Source organism: Maylandia zebra, linkage group LG22 (genome assembly GCF_041146795.1).
Source record: "Maylandia zebra isolate NMK-2024a linkage group LG22, Mzebra_GT3a, whole genome shotgun sequence".
Lineage (NCBI taxonomy): Eukaryota > Metazoa > Chordata > Actinopteri > Cichliformes > Cichlidae > Maylandia > Maylandia zebra.
The window spans coordinates 1,666,955-1,693,290 of NC_135187.1; the positions used below are offsets into that span (position 1 = coordinate 1,666,955).

The window sequence follows — 26,336 nt, forward strand, 5'->3', positions numbered from 1 at the left end:
GGAAACTCCCACTGGGTTTATATCTGGAACTCTCCACTATTTGACTGTAGAACTGAAGAAGCTTCTCGGATGAGAGGTGAAACGTCTTCAAGAAACTTAAATCAAATCAAATCAAAATTTATTTATATAGCACATATTCAAACAACAGTTTTGACCATAGTGCTTCACAGTCAGTAAAAGCATGAGACAGTTAAAACAAACAATAAAAGAGGACAACAAACAATAGGTAACAACACAACAAGCTAGACCAGCCAACTAGACAGAATCAAAAGCCAAAGTAAAAAAATAAGTTTTAAGACGTGATTTAAAAGACTGGATAGACTCGGCAGTACGAATATGAACAGGGAGGTTATTCCAGAGTCTGGGTGCCACGGATACAAACTTAAAGAAATCCAGATGCTTTTCTTTCCAAGCTCCTTAGACTGCGATGACCTGGATGACTGAGAACCTTCACACACTTTCATGATTGAAGTAGCAACATGAGAGGGAGGGGAGAGAATGAGAGAAGAAGAGGCAGCTGTGCAGAGTAAAGACGCAGAATAACTCCAGCTTTGTGTCTTTTTCCATTCTAGCTGATGTCCGGGACAAACTGTGTTCCTTTTCACCTCAATACGAAACCCGTAATATTTTCTCTGAATACGAGACGATTCCGTTTCAGTTTTTTACAGGACAGTTGGAAACTCTACTAACTAACCTTATGAATAAAATAAAGTTCATTATCAGTAACATAGCACCCACCCAGCTGTCTAAAAACTCCGTCATGCTAGCTAGTACACAGTACGAGTTATTGTAACTGACTGTAAAAAGTCAGCACAACAAAAATAAACTCCACCTAAACTTGGTTCATATCTGATCCAGATAGACTGCAGGTCATAACTTCTTACCTGAAGTTCAGTTCACCTGACACTCGGACCGGCGGCCGCCTTGGGTCTCTCCTCCTCCTCCTCCCCTTTCCCTCATCTACCTGCTGGCCTCTGTGGGAGCTCCGCCATAGCCACCACCAAACAACTGACGTATTTTTACACATCGGCCAGCATCTGGCCAATCCACCACCTTTCATTGTTTATACCGTTACAAAAAAACAAAAAATCACCATCGGACATACCGGGCAAATGTCCGGTATGTCCGATGGCCAGTCCAGCTATGGTGGTGCCATCAGTTAACCCTTCGTGTGCAAGCTGTGGCACGCGTGCCTAGAGTTTCCGACCCCTGTATTAAACAAATATGTAAGACTGCTTTCTTCCATTTGTGCAACATCTCTAAAATTACAAATGTCCTGTCTCAGAGTGACGCTGAAAAACTAGTTCATGCATTTATTCATGTAGACAAGCAGCTGCTGGCCAACCACTGCATTTGGTGTTTTGACAAGGGGCTGTGATACATGTGACAATCTTGGTGGAGATGCTGTAGCAGTAATGTTTGTGTGCGTTTGTCCGTGTCTTTGTGCAGGCAGTAACACTGATGACGAGTCTACTCATCTCATCCAGAGGTAAGTTTTCCTCTGTAAAAATATAGCTTCAATGCTTGGAACAGTTTTGCAATATATAAATTTGATGCAACTACAAAATTCACTTTTTTCAAAGCTACCATGATACTGCTTGCTATTAGTGTTTTACAAAATATAATGTGGGATTGTTGTTGTTTATACGATTTAAATCCACATCTAAATATGCTTTCTTTTATTAACAACATTAGAATGACTGATCGAACTAGGCTTTGACTTTGACTGTGGTTTCTCTTGTGAGTATGTTTTATTGAAATTTGCACTGCACAGATTTACACTTAAGGGAAACAAAAAAATATCAACACTGAACCTTCTGTTTGTTTTCATGCATGTAAAAATAATACTGCTGTGTGTCCCTGCAGGTGATGCTTATGACAATTAAGATTTTGAGGCCCTGGAAACAGCCAGACTGCTGAAAGTGGCAAGCCAAGATTGTCACAGGCTGGGTCTCCGACCCAGCACTCTGAGTTTTCTTTGTATTTTTTGATATGTTATTAGTTTGTGTTATTTCCTATTTGCCTTTAGTTTAGGCAGTTATTGTTCCTGGGTTTTCTATGTTTTGGGGTTTTCTATTTATTTCATCACGTATTAGGTCTGTTAAGTTGTGTTGTCATTTCCTGTTTTATTCTGACAATGTCATGTGTTCTTTGTTCATTATATTTAGCTTTCCTCTCCTGGTCCTGTCTTTAGGTTTATGTCTGTCAGCCGTTCCCCCATGTGTCCCTACTTCCCCTGATCACCTCATGTCTGTATTTAAGCCTTTTGTTTTCTTCATGCCATTGTCGGTTCGTCTGTTTAATCTCACCAGAGTTACAGTTATAGTCATGGTCTTAGCCTGTTTACCTCGCCCCAGTTATAGTTCTAGTTTTCGTTTGTTATGTTGACCTTAGCCTTAGTTTTTGTCTTTGCCTGCTTATGTACTCCACAGTTATAGTTATAGTGTTTGGTCTTAGTACCTTATAGTGTTTTGTTTCTTAGTGTTTTGCCTGTTTGTTTTGGTCTCTTGGTTCATTCCCTGCCGTCATCGCAATAAAGGTTCACTTTTCTGTTAATCATTACAATTCCTCGTCATCATCTGCTTTTGGGTCCTGTTTCCACATACATCGGCGCACCCCGCCGTGACAAAGATGTCCAAAGCCCTCATAAGAACTTCCATCAGATGAAAATAGGGCTACGCAATTTTTCCCAAAATGATAATTATGATTATTTGTTACAATTATTTATGATTTTTGTAACCAAACTTTTATAGTGCATTGTCATTTAAAGAGAAGAATTCTGGTTCATATTTGCACAAATTCCTGAATTAAAAAAAAATTGGCCTTACTAACATAAATTCAGTGCACTGATGCACTATTTAGGCTGTATACACCGCAGTACTTGATTTGTTTTTGCTTCACATTGTATTGACAGAACACACACTTCATTATGGTTATTTAATTGTGGGAAGCCAAAATTGTGATTGAGATTTACCTAGTTTTACCAGAACAACACCAATAGGCAAAGTATTTATGATCATAATGCTGAATGTGGTTCTATTCATTTAAGTTGCACCACCATCACATAAAATTTAAAGTTTACAAGGTCATGAGTGCTGTTGGTTCCACAATTAAAAATGTTTGGCTCTACTCCAGAAAGCGTGTCCAGCAAACCAGCTTCTTCTCATTAATGTACTTTTCAAAATGCTGTTCAACATCATTTAATGACTATATTTCCACACACAAACCCGTTTCAACAAAATGTGACAATAAGTTTGCTGAAATTAATTTTTAAATTAAATCTCAAAATTGTTTTAGCTTTGCCTTAATTTAAATAGTCTCAGATGTTGTGACAGACATTCTGTGGCGGGAGTTGAAAGTCCGTGTTGCTCGGCGACAGCCCCAAAACATCACTGCTCTCGAGAAGATCTGCATGGAGGAATGGGCCAAAATACCAGCTACTGTGTGTGCAAACCTGGTAAAGACCTATAGTAAACGTTTGACCTCTGTTATTGCCAACAAAGGTTATGTTACAAAGTATTGAGTTGTATTTTTGTTATTGACCAAATACTTATTTTCCACCCTGATTTACGAATAAATTCTTTACAAATCCTACCATGTGGATTCATGGATTTTTTTTCACATTCTGTCTCTCACAGTTGAAGTGTACCTCTGGTGCAAATTACTGACCTCTGTCATCATTTTAGATGGGGGAACTTGCACAATCGGTGGCTGACTAAATACTTTTTTGCCCCACTGTAGAAGCTTTTGTTAAAAATGTCCTCTTCCTCTAAGACAGCTTCCCAAAGTGCAGACCGTCTGCACTTTGGGAATTTTGCTCTTTATACAGTAAAGTTACAGCGGGATACAAATAACATCAGGCTGATCCTGCCACGATTTGTTCCCCGGTTTAAATCACGAACAAACAGGATCTCACAGCTGTTTGTTTTTAAACCTATTTTGCACAGAGAGGCAATTTTTAAGAAATGCATTGATAGCAATGTTAAATATTATTACACAGAAAAAAACAACTACATGTAAAATAATCACACATGACGCCTCTGCCTTTGTAAATGGAGGGACAGTAACTGCATCTGTGTACGTAAGCGTGTAAAACCTGCAGACAGTCAGATTAACAGTGTTTTGTCTCTATCTGCCATTCTGCAGTTCATCTCATAGGAAAAAATATGGGGCGCTCAGCGTGACGTGAACAAGGCACATACCTTTGACATTGTGTGACGAACTCTGTATTCCTCGTCCACACGTAAACGCAAAAAAGGAGTTTTAAAAAAAATCTCCGTTTTCGGTGATTCCAAACGCCGTTTACGTGGACGAAACAGCTGCGTTTTCAAAAATACCCGTGTAGGTGCGGACACAGCGTAAAAGAGTTAGTAGTTTATTTTATTACTACCTGTAATTTATTGCAGTTAACTTGTCAAGTTACACACACTTGAAAAGTCAAACCTGAACTCTAAACAGGAAATACTTTTCCTGAACATTAGCTTAAAAATTTACTGGTTGTGCAGCAATTTTTTTTTATTTTTTAAGTTTTTCAAGTATGTGTGTTTTCAACTGTGCAGTGATGCGTAAATATGAAAGTTATGTTAATTATTTTTATCGTGATATTGTTAATTTTACATATTCAGCTCACAAGTTTACCTGAATTAATTTCTTTCCTTCAGACTGTCAAAGCTCCTCTGACTCCGCCGTCTCCTGTAAGTATCATTTATTAATAGTTGCACAGGATCAAACTTTGGGTGTTAAAATTCATCCTGGAGAAACTCATAAACAGTTTTAATGAAAAATATGATTATTATCATTATCATCATTATTATTATTATTATTACTATGAAGCGCCTTGAGGCGACTTTTGTTGTGATTTGGCGCTATATAAATAAAATTGAATTGAATATTATTATAATAATGGATTGGATTTATATAGCGCTTTTCTAGGCACCCAAAGCGCTTTACAATACCACTATTCATTCACTCTCACATTCATACACTGGTGGAGGCAGCTACGGTTGTAGCCACAGCTGCCCTGGGGCAGACTGACAGAAGCGAGGCTGCCATATCGCGCCATCGGCCCCTCTGGCCAACACCAGTAGGCAAGTAGGGTAAAGTATCTTGCCCAAGGACACAACGACCAGGACAGAGAGCCCAGGGATCGAACCGGCGACCTTCCGGTTACAGATGCGCTTCCCAACCCCCTGAGCCACGGTCGCCCGTTATAATGATATTTATAATTTTTATCATTATTGTTATTATCATTATTGATACGATGCTCTTGCGCTAAGGTCAGCACTTCATAGTTGAAGCTCACAGGTTGGTTCAGTCATGTGACCACGGTGTGACTGTCACAGCTGTGAAGAGTTTCACAGGAAATCTGTGCAAAGGTGAGTTTTAGATTCGTGCGATCATCAGAATGATCAGCTGACCTGCAGGAACCGTGATCATAGCTCAGGTTTGTGCTGGAGCAGCAGGATAAACGCGTCAGGACGAGAATCCTGAGCGAATGAACATTTTTCTCAGCATCAGTAGGACCAAACTGTCACTCTGTCCCACCTCAGCACAGCTCACTATCCTCCTTAACAGGTCAGTTTGGCGGCTGATAGACCGCCTCGGGGAACGCCCCCACCTCACAGGTGCCTACAACTGTCCGCTTAGTCCACAGTGGATTAAAAGAATATTGTGCAACTACACTAAAATACACAATATAAATATCACAATAAAATCATGCAAACACACAGCCTGATCCAAAACAAAATATAAGAACACAATTTTCCACTGTGTGATACATGAACTAGTTTTTCAGCATCACCCTGAGACAGGTGACCCTGAATCCTCCCTTAGTTATGCTGCAATAGATGTAGGCTGCCGGGGGATTCCCATGATGCATTGAGTTTTTCCTTTCCAGTCACCTTTCTCACTCACTATGTATTAACAGACCTCTCTGCATTGAATCATATCTGTTATTAATCTCTGTCTCTCTTCCACAGCATGTCTTTATCCTGTCTTGTTTCTCTCACCCCGACCAATCACAGCAGATGTCCTTTGTCTGCAGCTTGTAAGGAACTGATCTTTGGAGTTCCACCAGGGGCTAAAAACGCCTGGGCTTAGAAAAAAAGACCCCCAGAAACAAACTACAGGGCCAAAGTTCACATATTTGTTGTTGTTTAGTTTTTCATAGTTCAAAGTTCAAATCGCTAATTCTAAATCTTTGATTCACGTACAATCTGAGTGCTTCCATTCAGTAAAAATCTGCAAAATGTCAATTTCATTGTGTGTGTTCCCGTTATTACTCCCTTATTACACACTTATAACATTCAGTAAAACAAAACAACTACCAGATGTTGAAAGAAGTCGTATCCCTGAGAAAAGGGACAAAAGCACATCCTCACAGACTTTATGACACTTTTACAAACAACGACGTCATTCCAGGCGGCCTGTTTAACTTTATGGGGTTTAAAGGGCTACGGTTGCTAAGTGGAAACCTTTCAAACGTCCGACCGCAGCGTAAATTTACAGTCATGTCTATCAATCCGTGCTACCTTACGTGGTTTATGCCTCCATCTTACATGGCCGTTTTGAGTTGTGCGCACGCGCAGTAACACAAGTAGGGTGTTTTGTTAGAACACTGGTTTACCGACGTTCACTTCCTGTTGACCCTTTCACAATAAAACAGGTTAGATTACGCCACATCAGATACTCAAAATAAAACTGGAGCTAAAAAAGTTAAATGACGCTGAAATATTTACACTGATAAAAATAAATAAATTTTAAATGCTCTGATTAAGTCACTCTGTTCTCTCCTTTATGTGTTTGTATTATTATTTTTAGTGTTGGTGTTCCAGGGTTTGCTCTTCCGTGTGTGATCTTCCAGAATAAAGCTGGGAATAAAAAAAAATAGAAACCGTTATCCAGCTGATGTCTTCCAGCTGTTGCTCACTAACATCAGCAGGAAGGCGAGCAGCTGTAGGTCTCAGGCAGACACGGAGACCCCGCTCCAGCAGGAGGATAAAACTGGTTCTAAACGAGAACAGGGTCAGAATGATCCTCGTGGTGGTTCTGGTCCTCGCGGGGACAGGACTGCGCGTGGACGGCGGTGAGTGACCGTCCTGCAGAAGGCTTAAAAGTGAAAGTAAAGAGTGACGCACATTTCAGACGATCGATTCGCTTTTTATTGTTGATAGATAGAAAAGATATTTGATCGATTCTGGAGCTTTAACCCTGCTGCACAGGCCTGACATCTCAAAACACAGGAGGAAATAGTTTTCACGAGATGTTCCGTGTCTGTAACTGTCCCCACGGACCGAGAGAAAACTCCGTGTTAGTCCATCCTGAGATGACCGAGTGCTGCTTCTAATTTCCACAAGTCTTTACTAACACTGATGTTAGTGCGTTATTTGTCACACTTACCGTGGAACATATATATACTGGAATACTGGGTATAAAAGTCTGGGCTAAGTCTTCTGTTAGAAGGACTGCAGCAGTCCAGGAGTTGGGTTAACTTTCTTTCATTAAGATTGTTTCCATCAAAGTGTTTGCCAGGCTTAATCCAAATTCAGTGCAGCCATACTTGAACTTATTGTTGTATAGTAGGGGAGACCGGGGATAGTTGTAACATTTTTGACATTTCTGTCTGTAAATTGGAGCTCTTTTAAGGTAGTGGATTCAAAATGTAATGCAAAGTATTTACATGTCTCTGCTATTAAATAGTGCAGCTATTTTCTCTGCAGCACAATTACCCATTGCATGGTATGGCCTCAAACACAAAGAGTGAAATGTTACAATTAACCCCCTAGTCTGGGTTAGTTGTAACATATCCTGGGGTGAAATGTAACACAATGAAATAAGGGTACTAACAAAATATTAACATGTAATCTTTGTTTATTCAACACATGAATGCACTTAGAGCCATTAATGTAGCTGTGTGTGTGTGTGTGTGTGTGTGTGTGTGTGTGTGTGTGTGTGTGTGTGTGTGTGTGTGTGTGTGTGTGACAGAATGCAGAAATCCAGCTTTTGAACATATTCCAACCCCCCAAAAAGACAAATTATGGAATTTTCTGCAACTGAATATTTCATTAATTTTGGTTGGTCTTCCTTGAGTTTGGCCTCATTGGATCAGTGGGCATTATAACCTACAGCTTTTGCACCAATTTTGAACATAACAATGAAGCTGAAAAAATGTAGTTGTTCACCAGCATCTCAATTCCATTACTTTTTATCATGGCTTACCTTGGTGTGGTTTGCAAAGTGCTTCAGAAAGATGAGGAAATCTGTTTCTTGAACCCATCCTGATTTATTTCCACTACCAGTACTTCCTACTGGTCCATCTCTGACACAGTGGTCTGCATAATGTATGTGTGGGAACACAAACAGTGGAGGAATTGTGTTGCCAATGGCATTAACCGCATATACAAAAGCGACCAGTGAACCTCTCTCTGCTGATGTCGTTGCCCCAACTTGTTTAATATAAGTTAAAGTAAAAGTGTGGTAACATCTGCATTATTGTTACAACTAACCCAGACTGTTGCTGTTACAACTGACCCAGACTCCTATAGCCATGAACTAGCTAACATTACAGCCAACGGCTAAAACATTAGCACTAAAGACCTACACAGAATATATCCCCATAGACATACAAATAACATAATTTAAGTTTGATGAGTTTAACTGCAAAGCAGATAATGCTATTAAACATTGAAATAAAGTAGAAAAACTTACTTTTTGGCATACAAATTACTTTTTTTGGTGTTAAATTGTCTGTTTTTGACAAAATGTGCTGATTTTTCACGTGTGATAGCAGAACTGAATTAGGCATGCACAGGATGAGTCACATCATTTGAAACTTAGCCCTGATTGGAGAAATTGGAAGTGTTACAACTGACCCACGTTACAACTATCCCCGGTCTCCCCTACATCATTTTACATTTTCTCCTTCCAGCTGAAGATGAGGCGTATGCACAGAATTCGAAGGACGGTGAAAAAATCCTCTTGACATGCATCGCCAGAGGCCAGGGAGCCATCGACGTGGAGATCAAGCGTAACGGGGAGACTGTAACTGAAGAGAAGGGTCTGATGAGATCAGACACTGAGACAAATAAAGACGGCACCTTGGAGATAAGAGCCCATGTGGAGATTTCAAAGGATGACAAGTCTAAGTACAGCTATGAAGTCATTTATAAGAACCAGAACATTAAGCATGACTTCGGTAAGAAAGTTTTCTGTGTTTTCAGACCTGTTGTTGCTTAGGGCTGTGTCAGTTAATGTATTGAGGGCTTGAGTTTCACTGTGAAATTTTGGTGTTTTGCATAATTTATCTATTATTTATAAAGCTGGAAATTCATCTAATATTGTTCTACTCAGACTGTGCATTGCCCTGGAGAGGACCATCAGAAGTCCAGCGGAGGTGGACAGAGATCCATAATCTGGAGTACTACACCACCGACCCAGGTCTGTAACGCTCCTGTTATAGCAGCACTGAAGTATCAACAAAACTGGAGCAGGTCGGATATGCAGAGAATGAAACTAAGTCGGCAGGAAGTGAAAATGAAACAAGCAATCTCATTTTGGAAGTATCAAAGTTTAATGTGGTCGAAACATTGAGATATTTACATTTACAGTTGTGTCCAAAATGATCCGGATGAATGTCTTACCAAACTTACTTCATCTTGTAACACTCCCCTGTATGTAGCTGGTGCCAGTGTGTTAAAGGTTAAACGTGTTTCACACGCAGATGTAATACAAATAAATAAACAATTTGTTGTTTTTCTTATGGGGAAAATGCCAAATGTTACATGCTGGACCAGTATTGCGGCGCACATCGAAGGACAAACACAGAGCACATGAAATGTGTTTTAGACAGCGTCAGTCTAAACAGTTATTTTTTTTAAACCTTCATTATTTAGACACAGACTTTATTAAAGCCACACTGGGGAAATTCACATTACTGCAGCACAGGGGTCAGCAAGAACTGGGAATAAGAGATATGTTAGAAAATTAAGAGAAAATGTACAACATATATTTTAGCAAAATATTTGTTTTATTGGAGACATTTTTAGTTTTGCTGAACATAAGAAATATGAAATAAAACAGTTGCTTGTCCCTGCAGACTATACTGACACCTGAGTCGCTGACAGCTGTATGCTGGAGACGCTGAGTCCTGTGAAGCCCTGAAGTCTCCATCAGATCTACACACAACACCAGATTTACCAAAACATACTTAATGCAGAGCATTAAGTATGTTTTGTTTTTGCTTTTTTAAAAGTGGAATATTTTCCTTTTAATGCATTTTACAGATCAAGAAACTGATGAGTCAGCATTGAAATGAGGTTCTTTGAAATGAGTTTTTAAAACGTTCCTCTTTAAGCTGAACCTCAGTCACAGTGAACGTCACATGAGGTCAGAGGTGAATTTTATGTATTTTAATAAAATTATCTCAGTTTGTTCATAAGTCTTGTTTCATTATTATTGTGTTTCCTGGTGTAATTTCAAGTGAGCCCTGCAAACTGACCACATGAGCAGCGTGTGTCCAGAAAAGGATGGATGGAGAATTTCATGCAGTCCTTGTTGGAGCGATTTGTTCTTTATTTTTATTATTTTGAAATTTGTTAAAGTTTGTTGTTGGTTAACTTATATCTTTTGTTATTTACACGTTTTATTTGTAGGTTAATACTTGCATCATGTTTTTGTTTTGTTTTGTTGTTTATCTTATTAAGTCAGTCAGGAAGAACTGTGGGGCCATTTTTTCTATAAATTAAGAGACTGGTATAGGACCAGCATGCACTGGGGAGGGCCTATGGTTTTTGTTTTTTTATCAAAACAGGAGAAGCCGCACTAAGCATCAGAAATGGATCTTTGTTATTGTTTGCCAAACTGGATAAATAAACCATAAAACGCAACTTTCAGGTTTTGGACATTTGACTTCTTTTGCCTGCATACAAAATACCACCACAGTGCAGCAGTGGCTTGTAGATTTTAAATTGTTGGATGTTTGGTTGGACAAACAAAGGAATCACCACTGCAGTCCCATTGGAGGGAAGTTTTCAGGAAAGCAAAGAGAAAAAGATTTTAGTGAGTGTCTGTACTGAGTGTTTAAGTAGGAAAATGAAAGACAATATGAAGCATGAAAAATGACATGAGTTCATCTTTTGAATTAATTTATGTGGCTGATAAAGTGGCATCACTTTAGCTGCACAGTTCTGTACTTTGAGATACTCGATGGGATTTATTTTAATTGAAAACTTAAGGCTCCAAGTAGATTTCTTAATTTAACCATTATTACTGGTTGTTTGAGGACGGGGGGGAGAAAGTGGATTTCTATTCACTAAAATAATTAATTATCTTCACTGATAAAGCAAACAGCCGCAGATCGATCCTTCTGAGAGTCAGCCGCTGACAGGACAGAGCGTTGAAATCATCTATATTATTATTTATATTATTATTATTATTATTATCAACAGTTTACGCACCACGTGCATTACGGCGTGACGTCAGCAGGCGGCGGCAGAACCCTCGCGTTTGAACCACAGCGGTGCAGCTGTGCGGTCTGTCGGCTTATCGAGCTCGTGTTTGGGTGCGTTGCAGCTTCAGCTGAGCCTCCACAGTCGGAGACGCTCTTCGGGAACAAACAGCCGGCGGACACTCGGAGGTCTGAGTTTCTTCGGAGCTTCTTCTTTATTTTTGTCGTTAAGGCTAATCTCGTTAGCTTATGCCTGCGTCGTTACCATGGTGACGCTCCGAGGCAGAGGGGACGCGGACCGGAGAAACGGGCCGAGCACGAGCACCGGGACCCCGGCACGATCTGAGATAAAGACCCGGAGGAGGAAGAACGCTCCCCGGATTCAAGAGTCCGGACGGTCCGATGTGAGTGTGTCCGTGTTCGGTGTGTAAGGTTCAACTCACGGCGACGTTTAAATGACCGTCAGTTTAACCGGAGGGAGGAAAACGTTAAACTGACCGGGAGAGGACCGGGGGCAGCTTTTTAAACTTATTTTGGTAAAAATCAGTAAACAGTTGGAGTTTCCTCCTGGTCTCACTCGCTGCTTTAACGAGCTTTAGTAAAAGTCCGGTAATAAATAAAAACCCTGTGTTTAAAGATGGCCGCCGAGTGAGAGCGAAGTTTAGTCTCTGAGAACGAAATGTAAAGAAATGCGTTAAAAAAAACAAATGTATAAATTACATCTCAAAGAAAAGTAACCGTATTTTTATCATTATTATTATAAATATTTTTTTTAAAAAACCTTCCAGATATTTTCATTAGTGTTCGGGTTTAAATCGGAAACTAAACGTTTTTTAATTACGCTGCAGATATTTTACTAGTTTATTCTGAGATCAGCCGCTTGTTTTGTTTTTCTTAACTTTACATCGGCCTCATGTAAACCACTGTAAGGTCACATGGTGCAGCAGGCTCCCTGGTCATGTGACAGGTGTAAAATACCCCTCTGGTCTTTAGCTGCAGTCGTGTGAAGCTCACTGAGTGTAAATGTCTGTGATCACGCGTGTATCACTTGTAGTGCTGTAGGCGCCTCCAAATGAGTGCGAGTGACCCGACCTCTCACATCTTCCTCAGGTATGTAAATCTGAGGATGAGGAGCAGAACCTCACCGATTCCGAAACACCCGAGGATGAAGATGAGAAAGCAGCAGGAAGCGTCATCAGGTCAGACAAAAGTCACCAGTTAAAGCTGTTTTACTGAGCATGCTCAGAGCTAAAATGATGAGCTGGGCGATTACATTTCATCATGGCACCTGTGTCAGCGTGCAGGAGGAACTGCGCTCAGAAACAATCCAACTGCAGGCCACAGGACACAGATGTGAACGGTGCTTTTAAACCGGCTCTAACTGTGGTTCAGGAGTCAGTGTGTGACGTGAATCTTTCATTTTACTGTCACTGACGTTGGTTTTGTGTTGGCAGGAAATCTCAGCGGCTCCAGAAGCGTTCAGGTGAGAAAAACAACGCTAACAGGAAGACGTGAAAAGTCTCAGAGTTTACACTGTGCACTTTATTAAACTTTACACACAAAGACAGGAAAACATCTCACACAGGAACAGCGCAAGACCACAAAGTGGTCCATTATTTTTCCAGCTGCAGAACAAAACATTTCTCTGAATATTTATTTATGTAAGAGCATCATTCAAAGTCCTGATATTTTATATGTTTATGAGGGGAAATGGTTTTAATATGTATTTAAAATATGCTGAGCTTCAGTGGTGGTTTTACCCATCAGTGCTGTGTACCTGCACGTCTCTAATATTATGACTTCATATTGAAGATGCATTGGACACAACATTAGAAACACCTCTTAATGTAAAACAGTCCAGCATCAGCTGGAAACACGAGCTCAGGAATTAAAGGTTGTAGTATCTCCCCCGTGTGTGTGTGTGTGTGTGTGTGTGTGTGTGTGTGTGTGTGTGTGCGCGCGCGCGCGCGTGCGTGCGTGTCAGGCGGCCGGCTGAGGAGAAGCACGAGGCTGACCAAAGTGACGAGCAGGTACGAGGCCTCCAACATGTTCGACGGCATCAGCACCAAGTAAGAAAATCCTCCTGACATGTGAGGTGATGGATGTGCAGTAAAAGCAGTGACGTAGAAACTGAGATGAGTTCAGGTTATGATGCCATCAATGACACTTTGATTGTTAACACTGAGACAGCCAAAGAAAGAAGCACACAGAACAACAGCTCTGTGTTTGATCGTCCCTGCTGGGATTCACAGATGTCTTTGATACATTAAAAGTCTGAAGTTTAACCTGAGCAGCTCAGAGTGGCCGTCCGCCGTGTTTGCACTGATCTTTATGCCACAAACCTGTACGATTGTGATAATACGGTAGATTGAATCCTGGTGACGTCCACGCTGTTCTCTCTGCAGCGCCGCCAGGTCGGTCCTGAACAGGATGGACAGCATGAAGAAGAAGAGGCGGCTCAGTAACAACAAGGAAGGAGTGAGTGGAGCCGTTAGACTGGATCAGTGACTATAAGTATTTATAAGTATTTATCCTGCCTGTTTGCACAAAGAAACGTCTCTCTGTTCAGTTCTCAGTCATTACAGGCAAAATCATTCCTCTGGACACGCTCGGGTAGAAGGACTGGACTGAAAATGAGTGACAAAGAAAACCTTTTTCAGACTTTTAAAGAAACGAGGGTCAGCACAGTACTGTAATTAAAGAGCTCACAGATGCTGATCTGTATAAGCGAGGACTCAAACCAGACGCTGTGTCAAGTATTTTCTGCCACAAGTCAGAGGTCATCAAAGGTCACGACCCCGTTGACCAGGAGTGACATCGGCCCAAACAGTCTGCTCAGATACAGACAGCTGTGCGCTGGTCACCAGCTGTTCTGGGGTCAGTAACTGTGGTCGTCTGTGATCGTCTCCATCATCACAAACAGTCTTGAGTCTTTTTCTTTCTTTAAGGATCAAATAGAAAACACTGACATGTTTCCCTCACCCTAACCTTTTGGCATCATTACCCAGACTGCACTGCAACACAAACATCTAAGGCAGCTGCAGTGTTTATAAAGGCACACGCGTGTGTGCGCTTTCTGGCGTCACTGTTGCCGTGGAGCTGTGTCGTGTTTTGTTGTTAGGAGCTGTGTTTATGTTTTTACGCTGATAATCAACGCTGAGAGTTTGTTTACATCCCGAGTCAGCTGTAAACCCTCAGCTGAGGCCGCCGTCTCGGTGGGCGCTGCCTCTCTTATCAGGTCTTTATGAGGGCGGTGGACCCGGCTGCACCCAGCCCCCCTCCCACTGCTCGCGGCTTGTGGGGAGGGGGCAGCGTCTATATCAGCTGGCACCATATTGGAAAGCAGCCGACAAGCACCAGCCCTTATTTTGTGTCCACATGTTCATATTTCCTCCTCACATGGAGTTTCTGCTGCTCTGAATGAGTAAAACAATGAGAGTCGTTGAGACGTTTGTAATCAGAGTGTGTGAAGTGTGGCGTGTGCTTTACATCCTGTCAGAGAACAACAGCAGGCTCGCAGATCTTCTGTCCCAGCCGTGGATGTTCACATCAGTCAGGTTTCTAATAATGAGTCTGTATGTGCAGTAATCCCAGTGAACCAAAAGCTTGCCTGAAACTCTGAGTTTGGTCAAGTTTTCTTCTACTCATGGATCTGTGTAATGTCTGAGTTGTCAGAGCTGTGACATCACACAGGCCCACAGCTCTGTGTCCACAGTGGGAGTTTGCGTTTATATTAGCGGTTCTGAAATGTTCCTCAGTAACGAGTTAACTGATCTGTGAAATGTCCAAAAACAGTCCCATCCCTCGTTGTCACGTTGGTCACTTTAATCAGATGCATTACTTGGATAAACACAGGGATGATTAACTGATCGTTACACACCTAATAACTGATACATTTGCAGAAGATCTACTCTAAAGCCCAGAGGAGTAAAACACCAGTCCCACTGCGAGGAGAGCTCAGCGACAGCGAGGACAGCCGAGGTCAGTGCAGATGGTTAGGAGCAGAGGAATGATGACGAGAGGGAGACGTGGTGGTAAAAACGTCTTCTCTGGTGTCTCCAGGGGCGGGCTTTGACGAGGACAGCAGGAAGGCCGTAACAGCAGATGAAGACAGCAACTGCAGCGTCGGCCACAACGTTGATGCCAAACTGAGCCGAGCCTCGTCGCTGTACCAAGGCCCGACCAGCGGTCAGTACGCCGCTCCAAACACGCCGTCTGTACATGCTGAGTAATACAATAAAAACCCTAAAAGACTACAAATCGGTGAACAACGGGTTCTTCAGGAGAAAAATAAAACCACACACTTGAAACGTACTGAAGCTCCAGCTCTGATGATTTTGTTTTCTCTGGTATCGATTAGACGTCCTGAGAGGAACCTTCCCGGTCAGCGCCTCCGGAGCGAACATGACCCGCAGAGCAGCCTTCAGGTCAGAGCGTGGACACGCCTTTCCTCTCTCCTTCAAATAAAGCAGGACACAGCTGAACGCTGAAGTATGATGTAGTCTGAAGCAGGTTGGCTACACAGGCTAAACCCTCGAAAACTCAAGTCACACTTTTTCTGCATTCTTGTTTTTATTAATTTTCCCTCACAAATGTTCCTGTATCTGTTTGATCCTGAGGGGCCACCATAGACTGACGTCTAAACTGTGACATCACTGGCTTTTAAAACCTTTACAAACTTGCTTTTAAAGTCCTACGATTTCACCAAACTGGAGCTCAGCCCTGTTAGTGCTGTAACCTCAGCAGCCATGCTGTTGGTCAGCTGATGTCATTAAAAATGCTCCAGCAGCACAAACACAGTGCAGAGGTGGGTGATGTAAAATCACCGCCTTCACTACAGGAATAACAGATCTTATCATCATCACCAAAACTTCACCTGTTGGATGCTTCACCTTCATCCGTCACACTCAGGTCTCTGTTTCTTCCTGCAGACCCACTAAGAGCGCCTGGTCCAAACAATCTGATGAAGACTCTGATGATGAAGAGGAGGAGGCCCCTGACAGGTCAGAGACAGCCAATCTGATTGGATCATCAAACCACTTCCTGATACATCGTCCATCATCAATGCTTTTAACTGTGAAGCACGAGGCGTATGGAGTAGATTAGATGTGGATTGCTGCCTGTCTTACTGAGACTTGTCTCTCGCTCTCAGCTGTCTCCCACTCAGCCTGCGTACCGGCAACCTTTTGGAAACCCGCAACGACAAGATGGCTGCAGGAGCGGGCCTGGCGGACATCGATCCCATGGCCATCGACCAATCTGTGAGATTAAACCTTAGATATGTTCTCCTGTGACCTCGTGTTTTACACATGATTCACAGAAAAATCTTCTCATTGTGTTGTTTTGTTCTCCACCTGATCCTGTTATATCCATCCTTTCCTTCCTTCCTTCCTTCCTCAGGTGGGTTTTGACAGTATTGGGGGTCTGTCAGGTCACATCTCAGCTCTGAAGGAGATGGTCGTCTTCCCCCTTCTCTACCCTGAGGTCTTTGACAACTTCAAGATTCAGCCTCCCAGGTGACACACACACACACACGTCAGGTATTCATGTCTTGTGGGGACGTCTAATAGACGTCATGCGTTCCCTAGCCTCTTACCCTAACTTTAACCTAACTGTAACCCTGAGACTAAAATCCCTTCAAACTCTTTGGTACCAGAATTTTGGTCCCCACAAGTATAGTAAACTTTCTATATTTGGTCCCCACAAAGATATGAATACACGCTTGTGTACCCCAGATTCTAAATATATAAAGAAACCTTCAGAGGTGAGTGATGCTTGATGCAGGGACATGATGAGTTTACCTTCTCACAAAGGTAAATGTGTGCTGTAGTAGTTACTGAGTCCTGCTGAGACTGCAGCTCAGAGGAAGCATGAGACTGAATGATGTGAGTGGGCCGAGGTCAAAGGTTGGACTTCATGTTTTTAAGACGGATTACACAGTGAACACGCTCCACCTGCGTCTCTCTGCAGAGGGTGTCTGTTTTACGGCCCTCCCGGGACGGGGAAGACGCTGGTTGCACGGGCGTTGGCCAACGAGTGTAGCCACGGCAACAGGAAGGTGTCCTTCTTCATGAGGAAGGGAGCCGACGTCCTCAGCAAGTGGGTGGGCGAGTCAGAGCGGCAGCTGCGGCTGCTGTTTGAGCAGGTAAACGTTCACCTGAGTCATACTGAAGCAGGAAATATGATTTGAGTGAGTTTAATGAGTCTGAGCAGAGAGAAGCTGCTTCTGAGCAGACGCTGTGACCGATATCTGCATACATCCGTTTGTGTCAGCAGCACTTTAATACTCTGACAGTGTCTGTGTTAGAAACTTTGAAATCAAACTCGTTAAACAAACCCTGTGAATTTAAATTCATTTAATTCATCGTGAACAGGTTTAAAGTGTGTGTGGGTGTGTGTGGGTGTGGGGTACTCAGGCGTATCGGATGCGTCCGTCCATCATCTTCTTCGATGAGATCGACGGTCTGGCTCCGGTCCGATCCAGCAGGCAGGACCAGATCCACAGGTCAGTTTCAGCTTCTCCACACGTGTCACCTCAGCGGTGTCAGAGTTTGAGGTTCAGTGTAACGGGTCAGAGGCGCCGCCGCCGCTGTAGATTGTTTGTAAACGTTTGTAAAGTTATTCCTGACACAAAGGAAACGTGTGCCAGACTAAATAAATGGAAATCCTCGCAGCTCCATCGTGTCGACGCTCCTCGCTCTGATGGACGGGCTCGACAGTCGAGGGGAGGTCGTCGTGATCGGAGCCACAAACCGGCTCGACTCCATCGACCCTGCGCTGCGGCGGCCCGGGCGCTTTGACCGCGAGTTCCTGTTCGGCCTTCCCGACAGAGAGGTGACTCTTTACTTTATTAGATTTTATATATTTTCAGCTGCATCCATAATCTCTGCAGTGTCAGTGTGGGCTGGTGTTAAAAAATCTACCAGCACGGTTGTGATGAAGGGAAGTGATTGTTTCAGGATCAGGATGTAAACGTGTTTGTTTCCGCTGTAAAGTTTTACTGTGGGAGTCGGAGGCCGCCTCTGCTGGACATCAGAGGAACTGCAGCAGGGACCTTAATTTAGGTGTGTGTGTGTGTTTCAGGCTCGTAAAGACATTCTGAAGATCCACACTCGGCAGTGGAAACCTCCTCCGTCTGAAGACTTTCTCGATGAACTGTCAGAAAAATGTGTCGGTGAGAAAAATGGCAGCAGCTTTTTTTTGTCTCAGGAAAATGTAGTTATTTTTTTATTGGTAACCTGACTTCCTGAGCCTCTGTCGCTCTCAGGTTACTGCGGCGCTGATATCAGGGCGGTGTGCACCGAGGCGGCATTGTGCGCTCTGCGCCGACGCTACCCGCAGATCTACGGCACGTCCCAGAAGCTCCTGCTGGACGTCTCCTCCATCGCCGTCAGCAGCTGCGACTTTGCAGCAGCCCTGAAGAAGATGTCGCCCACCTCGCACCGCTCTGCCGCCTCCCCGGCCAAACCGCTGTCCCCTGTGGTCCACCTGCTTCTAGGCGGCGCCCTGCAAGAAATCCTCAATGCCCTGCAGAGGATGTTTCCACACGCTGAGGAGGGCATGAAGAGGAAGAGGGAACCAGGTGAGCCAGAGGCCAAAGTTCTGCTGTGTCTACACATCACTTCCTGTTTACAAACTTCCTGTTTCCTGTGTCAGACCTGACCTCGGATATCGTCGATGACACTCTGATGTTTGACGAAGACGAGGGCCCCAGCATCTCCAAACCCTCCAAGAACAAAACCTTCCTGCACTTCTTCAGGTGAGCCTTTATCCACACCTGAGGGGCGTGACTATGAAGTGAATCACCATGGTAACAGAAGCCGAGTCTAAAGCTGGGTCAAAGCGCCACATTTTCACTGATTCCTGTGATCCGAGGTTAGATTCTGTGTGTTAAAGTGCAGTAAAGGTGCCGCAGCAAACACTGCGTTGCAGTATCGCAGGTATGACTTATACATGTACGTGATTTATGTGTTCAACTGGTCATGTAGAAAGCAGGGATGGCCTCTATAAACACTGCGTGCTCTCATCGATTATCTCCCCCACGCTGCATTCTCTGATCCTCTCCCCCGACCTGTAGGAGTGCCGTCAAACAGCCGACGTCTCACCGCCCCAGGATCTTGCTGGCAGGTCGTCCTGGCGCTGGTCAAACCTCCCACCTGGCCCCCGCCATCCTGCACGCTTTGGAGCGTTTCACCGTCCACAGCCTGGACTCAGCGGTGCTGTTTGGTGTCAGCAGCACCTCGCCAGAGGAAGCCTGTGCACAGGTGACTCCTCCAGACATGTGCATCTACAGGTCGACACGCATGTGCACACAAACACAAACACACTTCATAAAAACTTCATTTAATCATTTTAGAAGTGTTAACAGGCGGCTCTGTGGTTCTTTCTGACTCTGTAATGTTTTTAATTATTTAAAGCAGCCTGTCTGTGCCGGACAGTCTCAGGATGTGAACTTTGACCTTTCCCCTGATCAGGTGTTCTGTGAGGCCAAGCGGACGTCTCCCAGCATCCTCTACATACCGCACATCCAGCAGTGGTGGGACACTGCGGGGCCGGCACTGAGGGCATCCTTCCTCAGCCTGCTGGGCAGCATCCCGTCCTTCTCCCCCATCCTCCTCCTCGCCACCTGCAGCGTGTCCTTCCAGCAGCTGGACCCAGAGGTGAGGACTGAAGCTTTATCTTTCCTTTGTCCCTCAGCTGTGTCCCTGTGCGTGGAGGTTTTACAGGTTTTTATCTTCGATGCTGTGCTGCTCCCAGATCCAGAGCCTGTTTCGGGAGGACTACGGGGAGGTCTACGTCCTCAGAGTTCCCACCCAGCAGGAGAGGACCAGCTTCTTCCAGGATCTCATTCTGAACCAGGCGGCCGAGGCCCCTCCCTCTAAGAGAAAAACATGTGTGTGTGACTCCGCCTTCATGCTGTGGTTGTTAAGCCCAGAGTGTGATAGATCGCTCACTCTTTCCTCCTCCTCTTCTCTCAGTATCTCAGGCAATGGAGGTCCTCCCCCTAGCTCCACCGCCGCCTCCTCGCAAAATGTCGGCGCAAGAGCACCTCCGCCTGGAGGAGCAGGAGGAGGACGTGCTGCGAGAGCTCCGTCTCTTCCTGCGAAACATCACCGAGCGCCTGTCTCTGGACCGCCGCTTCAAAGCCTTCACCAAACCGGTCGACATCGAGGAGGTGAGAGTTTGAGAGAAAGACACGCCGACATCTGCCGCTCAGTTTTAAGGTCGTGAATAATTAAACAAACGGAATCGGATCAGTTCACGCCTTCCTCCCAGCTCCACGCCGTACATGTTATTAAAAAGCGTGCAGCAGATTCAGTGCAGGTTGATGAGGTCAGATGGCAAGACCAGACTCACGGGTCAGCAGTCGTCTTAGCTGAGCCCGGTTCTGTCGGAGGTTTCTTCCTGTTAAAAGGGAGTTTTTCCTTCCCGCTGTCGCCACAGTGCTTGCTCATGAGGTCGCCTGACTGTGGGCTGTTCTGTTTTCTTTATATTATTGTAGGGTTTGTATCTTACCAGATAAAGCACCTTGAGGCAACTGTGATTTAGTGATGTATAGATAAAATTGAATAGAATGTTGGAACAAATCCACACATTCAGCATTCACTAAATCAGATTTTAGTTTCCCATCAGCACGCGGAGCAAACGTCAGAAATGTTTACTACAATCACGTCAGACCGCAGCCACACGCCGACACCGTGCATGACATCATGATTGGCCTGTTTCCTGTTCTGACTGTTGATTGGCTCATTGGTGTCAGGGGAAGGCCAACCAGGGGTTTATAAAACGGAAACAACGCTGCCGCTCTCGCCTGTTCGATCTGTGAATCAGCCCAGAGTATTTCTCTGCTGCCCCCGAGTGGCCAAACCAAACACCAACAGCAGAAACCCTCCTTCCTCTCCTCCAGGTCCCCGACTATCTGATGGTGATTAAGAAGCCCATGGACCTCTCCACCCTGCTCACCAACATCGACCAGCACAAGTACGTCACCGTCGGCGAGTTCATGGCGGACGCTGACTTCATCTGGAAGAACGCTCTGGAGTACAACCCGGACAGCGACCCCATGGGTGAGACGACGTCACCCGTGACCGTTCTCTTAGTTTGTCCTCTGCCCCACAGTCTCCTTCCTTTTCTTAAGTTTCTTCTTCTTCTGCTGTCTGTATGAGAAAGACGGAGCAGGCGTCTCCAGGTGGAAACATTTCCACAATGGGCGGGGCTATAAGTTCAGCTGTTGGGTGGGGGGGAAAAAAATCCTTTTCTGTTTGTCTGCGTCTGTTTGAGGAGAGACGAACTAAACAGAAGCAGATTTCTCAGCTGGACTCACCTGTGGAGAGGTGATAAAAAACCTGTTTGTTTTACTGTGTGTGTGTGTGTGTGTGTGTGTGTGTGTGTGTGTGTGTGCGTGTGTGCCAGATCGCAACATCCGTCACCGAGCGTGCGCCCTGAAGGACACGGTCCGCGCCATCATCAGAGACGAGCTGGACGAAGACTTCGAGAAAGTCTGCGAGGAGATCAGAGAGTCGCGCATCCACAGAGGTGAAACTCAGCCAGATGTTCACGCCTCATCCAGCTGCTGCTAACAGTGTACTGTCAAACTTTATATTAAGACTTTTATTTTGGTGACAGCTCTGATGGTGGCCAACTCGCAGGAGGCCGATGGCGTCTGCAGCTCGGCGTTCTCCAGAAACACTCTCCAACGTAAGTTCACCCCTGAACTGAAACAGCACGGGGCGGCTCAGAGTCTCTGCGCACTGTTAGTCACAGACGTCAGCAGCTGCTTAACAAAACTGTTAGAAATATGAGTGACGTGAGAGCAAACCAGCAGACATCACATCAGGTCTGATCACCGTCAGCGTGTGCACCAGTGAGCCGTCAACCCCCCGTCAGGTTCTCCTCAGCCACTGTTAGTAGTGCTGATAAGCCCCGCCCCTACTTTTAATTGGTCCGTGAGAGAGAAGTGACAGTTGATGAGTGCACCAGTTTCACTTCCTGTTTCAGAGTCTGGACTCGCGTACCAAACATTAGGACATCAGGCTACTCCAAAAATATTCTTCAGAAGTTCTCAAAACTCAGCTGCTTTCACAAAATGCCAAAAAGATGACATTTAAATCACAAAAACAGTCGATTTTATAAGATTGTAACCATCAAACTTTATAAAAACCTCAAGTAATGAATCAGTTTTAAAGTCGTCTGTCAGCCAGCGAGCTGATTCTCCTCGTCTGTGGATCTACAGAAATGTGTTTTTTCTTTGGGATCGCCTCCTCAGAGCAGCTTTTAGATCAAATGAGAGTAAAAGAGAAGTCGTCATGTTAACGATGGATTCACAGACTCGCAGCAGGACTGAGGCTCCGGGTTCGTCTCACGCTGTGAAACGTCTGATGAACAGAGAGCTTGGCGCTTCTTTCAGCTGCTGCAGCAAAAAGCTGCTTTTAAAAACGTCTCAGTGAAAGCGAAAGCAGCGAGAGCAGGAAGCCACAGTGTTTGCTCAAACGTGAGAGCCGCAGGGCAGGCGAGGACAGGAAGAGGCAGAGAGGACGAGAAGTGACCTTTCTCTCTAATGACCTTTACTCTTCCTCCTCCCTGCTCCACCCCCACCCCCACTTCTGTTTTCCAGCTCGTAAGAAGAAACGTTACAGACGGCCCCGAAAGTCCAAGTGGAGCACCGGCGTCATTAAGAAACCTAAGAAGAAGAAGAAGGAGGAGGAGCCACCAGTCCCATCCTCCTCCTCTTCCTCCTTCACCTCCCTCTCCTCCATGTCCAGTAAGTTCAGCTCTGAGTCGAGTGCGGGGGAGGTCAGAGCTGCTGGACGGCGAGCGGTGAACGGGTCTGCTGGTGCTGGCTCGTCCAGCCCATCAGAGAGCAGTGACGGCGGCCTGAGTGGGTTCCATCGCACCCCAAACCGCATCACAAGATCCCACAACGGAGTCCTCACGAACGGGTATCACCGCCACACCGAGCCGGTTCATCGCCAGCTGGCTGATGGCGTACCTGTAGGCGTGCGTCGAACCCGCTCATCAAAGACCCTCCCAGGCCCGGAGACCGTGCTGAACGGCCAGACCGCGGACAGCTTAGGTCTGTGCGCGTGAGCACGAGCAGTGCGAGCGCCTCGCTGTACTAACCGACTCACTGGACCGCTTCAGAGCGCAGCCGCTGCCGATCGAGCTTCTACAGGCCGCCGCTTCACGCTACGAGGCTCCGCAGCGCTCCGGGCATCGAGCAGGAGGAGCGTGTGAGGTGTCAGAGCCGGCTGCTTTAGTCTGAATGAAACGCACTGCAGGAGCGCTAACGCGGCTCTGTGGTTCAGCACACACTGTAAATACCCCACACACACACACACACACACACACACACACACACACACACACACACACACACACACAGCGGAGCTTTGCATCTGTAAATCTGATGGCTGCATCACGCCAATCAGACCTGACCTGTTAGCTTCCGCCTCCAGGTATGAGAACACTGCAGTTCCTCTGACGCGGCGCTGAGTGGTGTTTTTTAAATTATCTGACCAATAACACGGCTGCTGTGTGTGTGTGTTGCAGCTTTCTAACAAATCAGAATATTAATCCCAAAGGAAATGATGTCTACTGTTAGCTGAAAACTCCACAGTCATTTCTTTTTGCCATAACCTGGTTGATTCCAGCTGTGAAGGCATAGAGTTGGCTGTTTGTGGAAGGCACTGCAGGGTAATGCCCTCTTCCTCTGCTTGTCTTCCTCCTCAGAGAAGAGCGAACAGTCTGAGTCGAGGGCCAACAAGGCGGCTTTGGAGCAGGTGTTGAGTCGGGACAGGCCGGAGCAGCAGGAAGAAACTCCACCGCTGATCGTCGATCGCAGCAAACTGAAGGTGAGTCCCAGCTCGCCTCTTTAAGGGGCTCAGACTGAATAAAACATGACGCTGTGTTCATTAGAGCCAGCGTTCATCAGTGAGCAGATCCTGGATCAGCGTGAAGAGAATAACCTTCACACTGTACTCAGTGTGACCGTAAACCCATCAACGCAAACTTAACAAGGTCACAGACACAGCTGGAGCCCCCTGCTGGCTGTTAACGTAACTGCAGATTTACATGTCCAGCTTCGTTTCACTCTTCATACCTGGATGGTCCGTCTGAGTTTACATACAGAGTGAAGTATACTTGACAAACATGAGGAACAAGAAGCTGCGGCTGTCCTGCTTTACCGGTCAGACGCCTTGAGTTTGTCCTTTTACGATGAGGAGGAAGCTCTTCATCGTCTCCGTCTGCTCTCAGCGAGTCGTCAGGAAGCTGAACATGAAGGAATCTGCTCACGTCTGACTGGAGGAAGCAGTCTGCTCACATCTTCAGTCTGCAGCACCAACGGTTGAAGAGCTGCTTTCAGACCGGAAACAAACAGGAAGTCGCACAGCATCCCCTCCCCCACCCCAGCAGCCAGTAATGAATAAAGCAGGGGCCGTGGGCCCCACGGGCCTCTGCAGGCACCACCTCAAACTGGTTTCTGTTTTCCAGGAGCTCCTGAGGAGAGCCGTGGCGAAGACGGATGGCGCAGAGGTGGAGCCACTGGAGAAGCTTTACGCCCGGCTCGCTCAGTGCATCTACCGACACAGAGACAACTGCAACAAGGCAGAGCTGCTGCAGGTACGACGCCCACAGAGACCCAGAGGGTGCTCATGTGACCTCAGTATAAATAACTGATTACAGTAGCTACTTTATCAGGTACCAGCCTCCAGCCTGCAGCGCACAGACACCAACAGCACATTTTCAGTTTTCTCACTTTTGCTTTCCAGGAAATGAAGACAGAAATCGATCGATTCTCCTGACCTCCAGCAGCTCGACTTCAATAAACCTCAGTGTTCAAACAAACGCGTCGTTCATTCGTCAGGAATCGTTCAGTTTCTCCTCTCAGGTGTGCTTTATCGCAGTGCTTTTCAAACAGTAATACCATGTTTATCTCCATGCTGTTTGTCTGATGTCGCTTTAATAAAGTCTCTGTGAGCGTGAATGAAGCCGCCGTCTGTTTCCTGTTCAGCTGACCGCTGAAAGCCTGCACATGCGACTCCAGCACGAAACCACAGAATAAAACCATGAAAACATGCAGCTGGAGTCACAGGCCTCAGAAGAGTTGACAGAAATGCAGATGTGGGAAACGTTAGTATCTGAGTGTTTACAGAGAGCTGGAAACAGTTTCAAGGGCTTCAGACTCAAAGAGCTTCTTTCAGTTTCTCACATGAATCCGTTAGTATTAAATAAAATAAATGATATTAGTGATTTGTAAGTAAGGCTAGAGTTCAGTGTATGATGGTGGATTTTCTCTCCTGTGTGTGTGTGTGTGATGGTACTTTTACTCTGAAAGTCGCAGCGCAGCCATGTGACGTAACCACAAAGGCTCTGCTCGTGCCCTCCATGCTCCTATATGTGTGTATATATTTAAAAAATAAAAAATAATTAATGTCACACACTGACCTCAGCACGCTGACAGACGCTTCCGCTTTCTTCAAAATAAAGTCTTTTTATACATTGTTAGTGGTTTTTCGATGCCACGGTGAGCTGAGTGCTGATAACTGATCGTCATTAGCTTTCATTTAAATATATTTTCTTAGTTTCCTTTCATCTACATTGCGCTTGCGCGTACTTTTATTTTGACTGAACACATCCCAGAATATGAAACGCTGTAAAACAAACTTATTGTTTTTACTTGGAAGAAAACACCACCCAGGGCTGGAGCCTGTGCCGGCTACCGCAGGGCGAGAGGCGGGGTGCACCTAGACGGGTAACCAGGCTGTCAGGAGCTAACACAGACAGACGACCGTTCACTCACACAGTCCACGTAGAATCACCAGGTATCCTAAACGCTTTGGACTGTGAGAGGAAGCCGGAGTACCTGGAGATAACTTCCACACAGAAAAGCTCA

General features: G+C 45.1%; 2 protein-coding genes across 6 annotated transcripts in view; both read left to right on the forward strand.

The window, feature by feature from the left end:
• Positions 1–10,883, forward strand: part of LOC101471861 (H-2 class I histocompatibility antigen, Q10 alpha chain) — a 113,269-nt gene extending 102,386 nt beyond the window's left edge. The window contains exons 6-8 of the mRNA XM_076879014.1: positions 8,927–9,193; positions 9,349–9,435; positions 10,094–10,883. Coding sequence (XP_076735129.1) covers positions 8,927–9,193; positions 9,349–9,435; positions 10,094–10,110 — 371 coding nt within the window. The 3' untranslated portion in view covers positions 10,111–10,883. The remainder of the gene's footprint in view (positions 1–8,926; positions 9,194–9,348; positions 9,436–10,093) is intronic.
• A 589-nt stretch (positions 10,884–11,472) lies between these two features.
• On the forward strand, positions 11,473–25,427 carry LOC101472130 (ATPase family AAA domain-containing protein 2). 5 transcript variants are annotated; one of them, XM_024798372.2, is made up of 28 exons: positions 11,473–11,847; positions 12,554–12,642; positions 12,898–12,926; positions 13,428–13,512; positions 13,849–13,921; positions 15,346–15,424; positions 15,506–15,631; positions 15,804–15,870; positions 16,375–16,446; positions 16,596–16,704; positions 16,844–16,959; positions 17,414–17,588; positions 17,860–17,948; positions 18,118–18,277; positions 18,527–18,617; positions 18,711–19,025; positions 19,100–19,202; positions 19,521–19,707; positions 19,918–20,103; positions 20,201–20,336; positions 20,422–20,618; positions 21,351–21,510; positions 21,857–21,979; positions 22,070–22,141; positions 23,058–23,516; positions 24,173–24,294; positions 24,935–25,063; positions 25,213–25,427. In XM_024798372.2, exons 1-28 carry the CDS (start codon positions 11,710–11,712, stop codon positions 25,243–25,245), a joined length of 3,720 nt encoding a protein of 1,239 aa, XP_024654140.2. In that variant the 5' UTR covers positions 11,473–11,709; the 3' UTR covers positions 25,246–25,427. The 5 variants fall into 5 exon arrangements, 3 of the variants coding, with proteins under 3 accessions (XP_024654140.2, XP_024654142.1, XP_024654141.2); XM_024798374.2 differs by lacking the exon at positions 23,058–23,516; XM_024798373.2 differs by lacking the exons at positions 11,473–11,847; positions 12,554–12,642 and adding an exon at positions 12,661–12,803.
• The last annotated feature ends 909 nt before the right edge of the window (positions 25,428–26,336 follow it).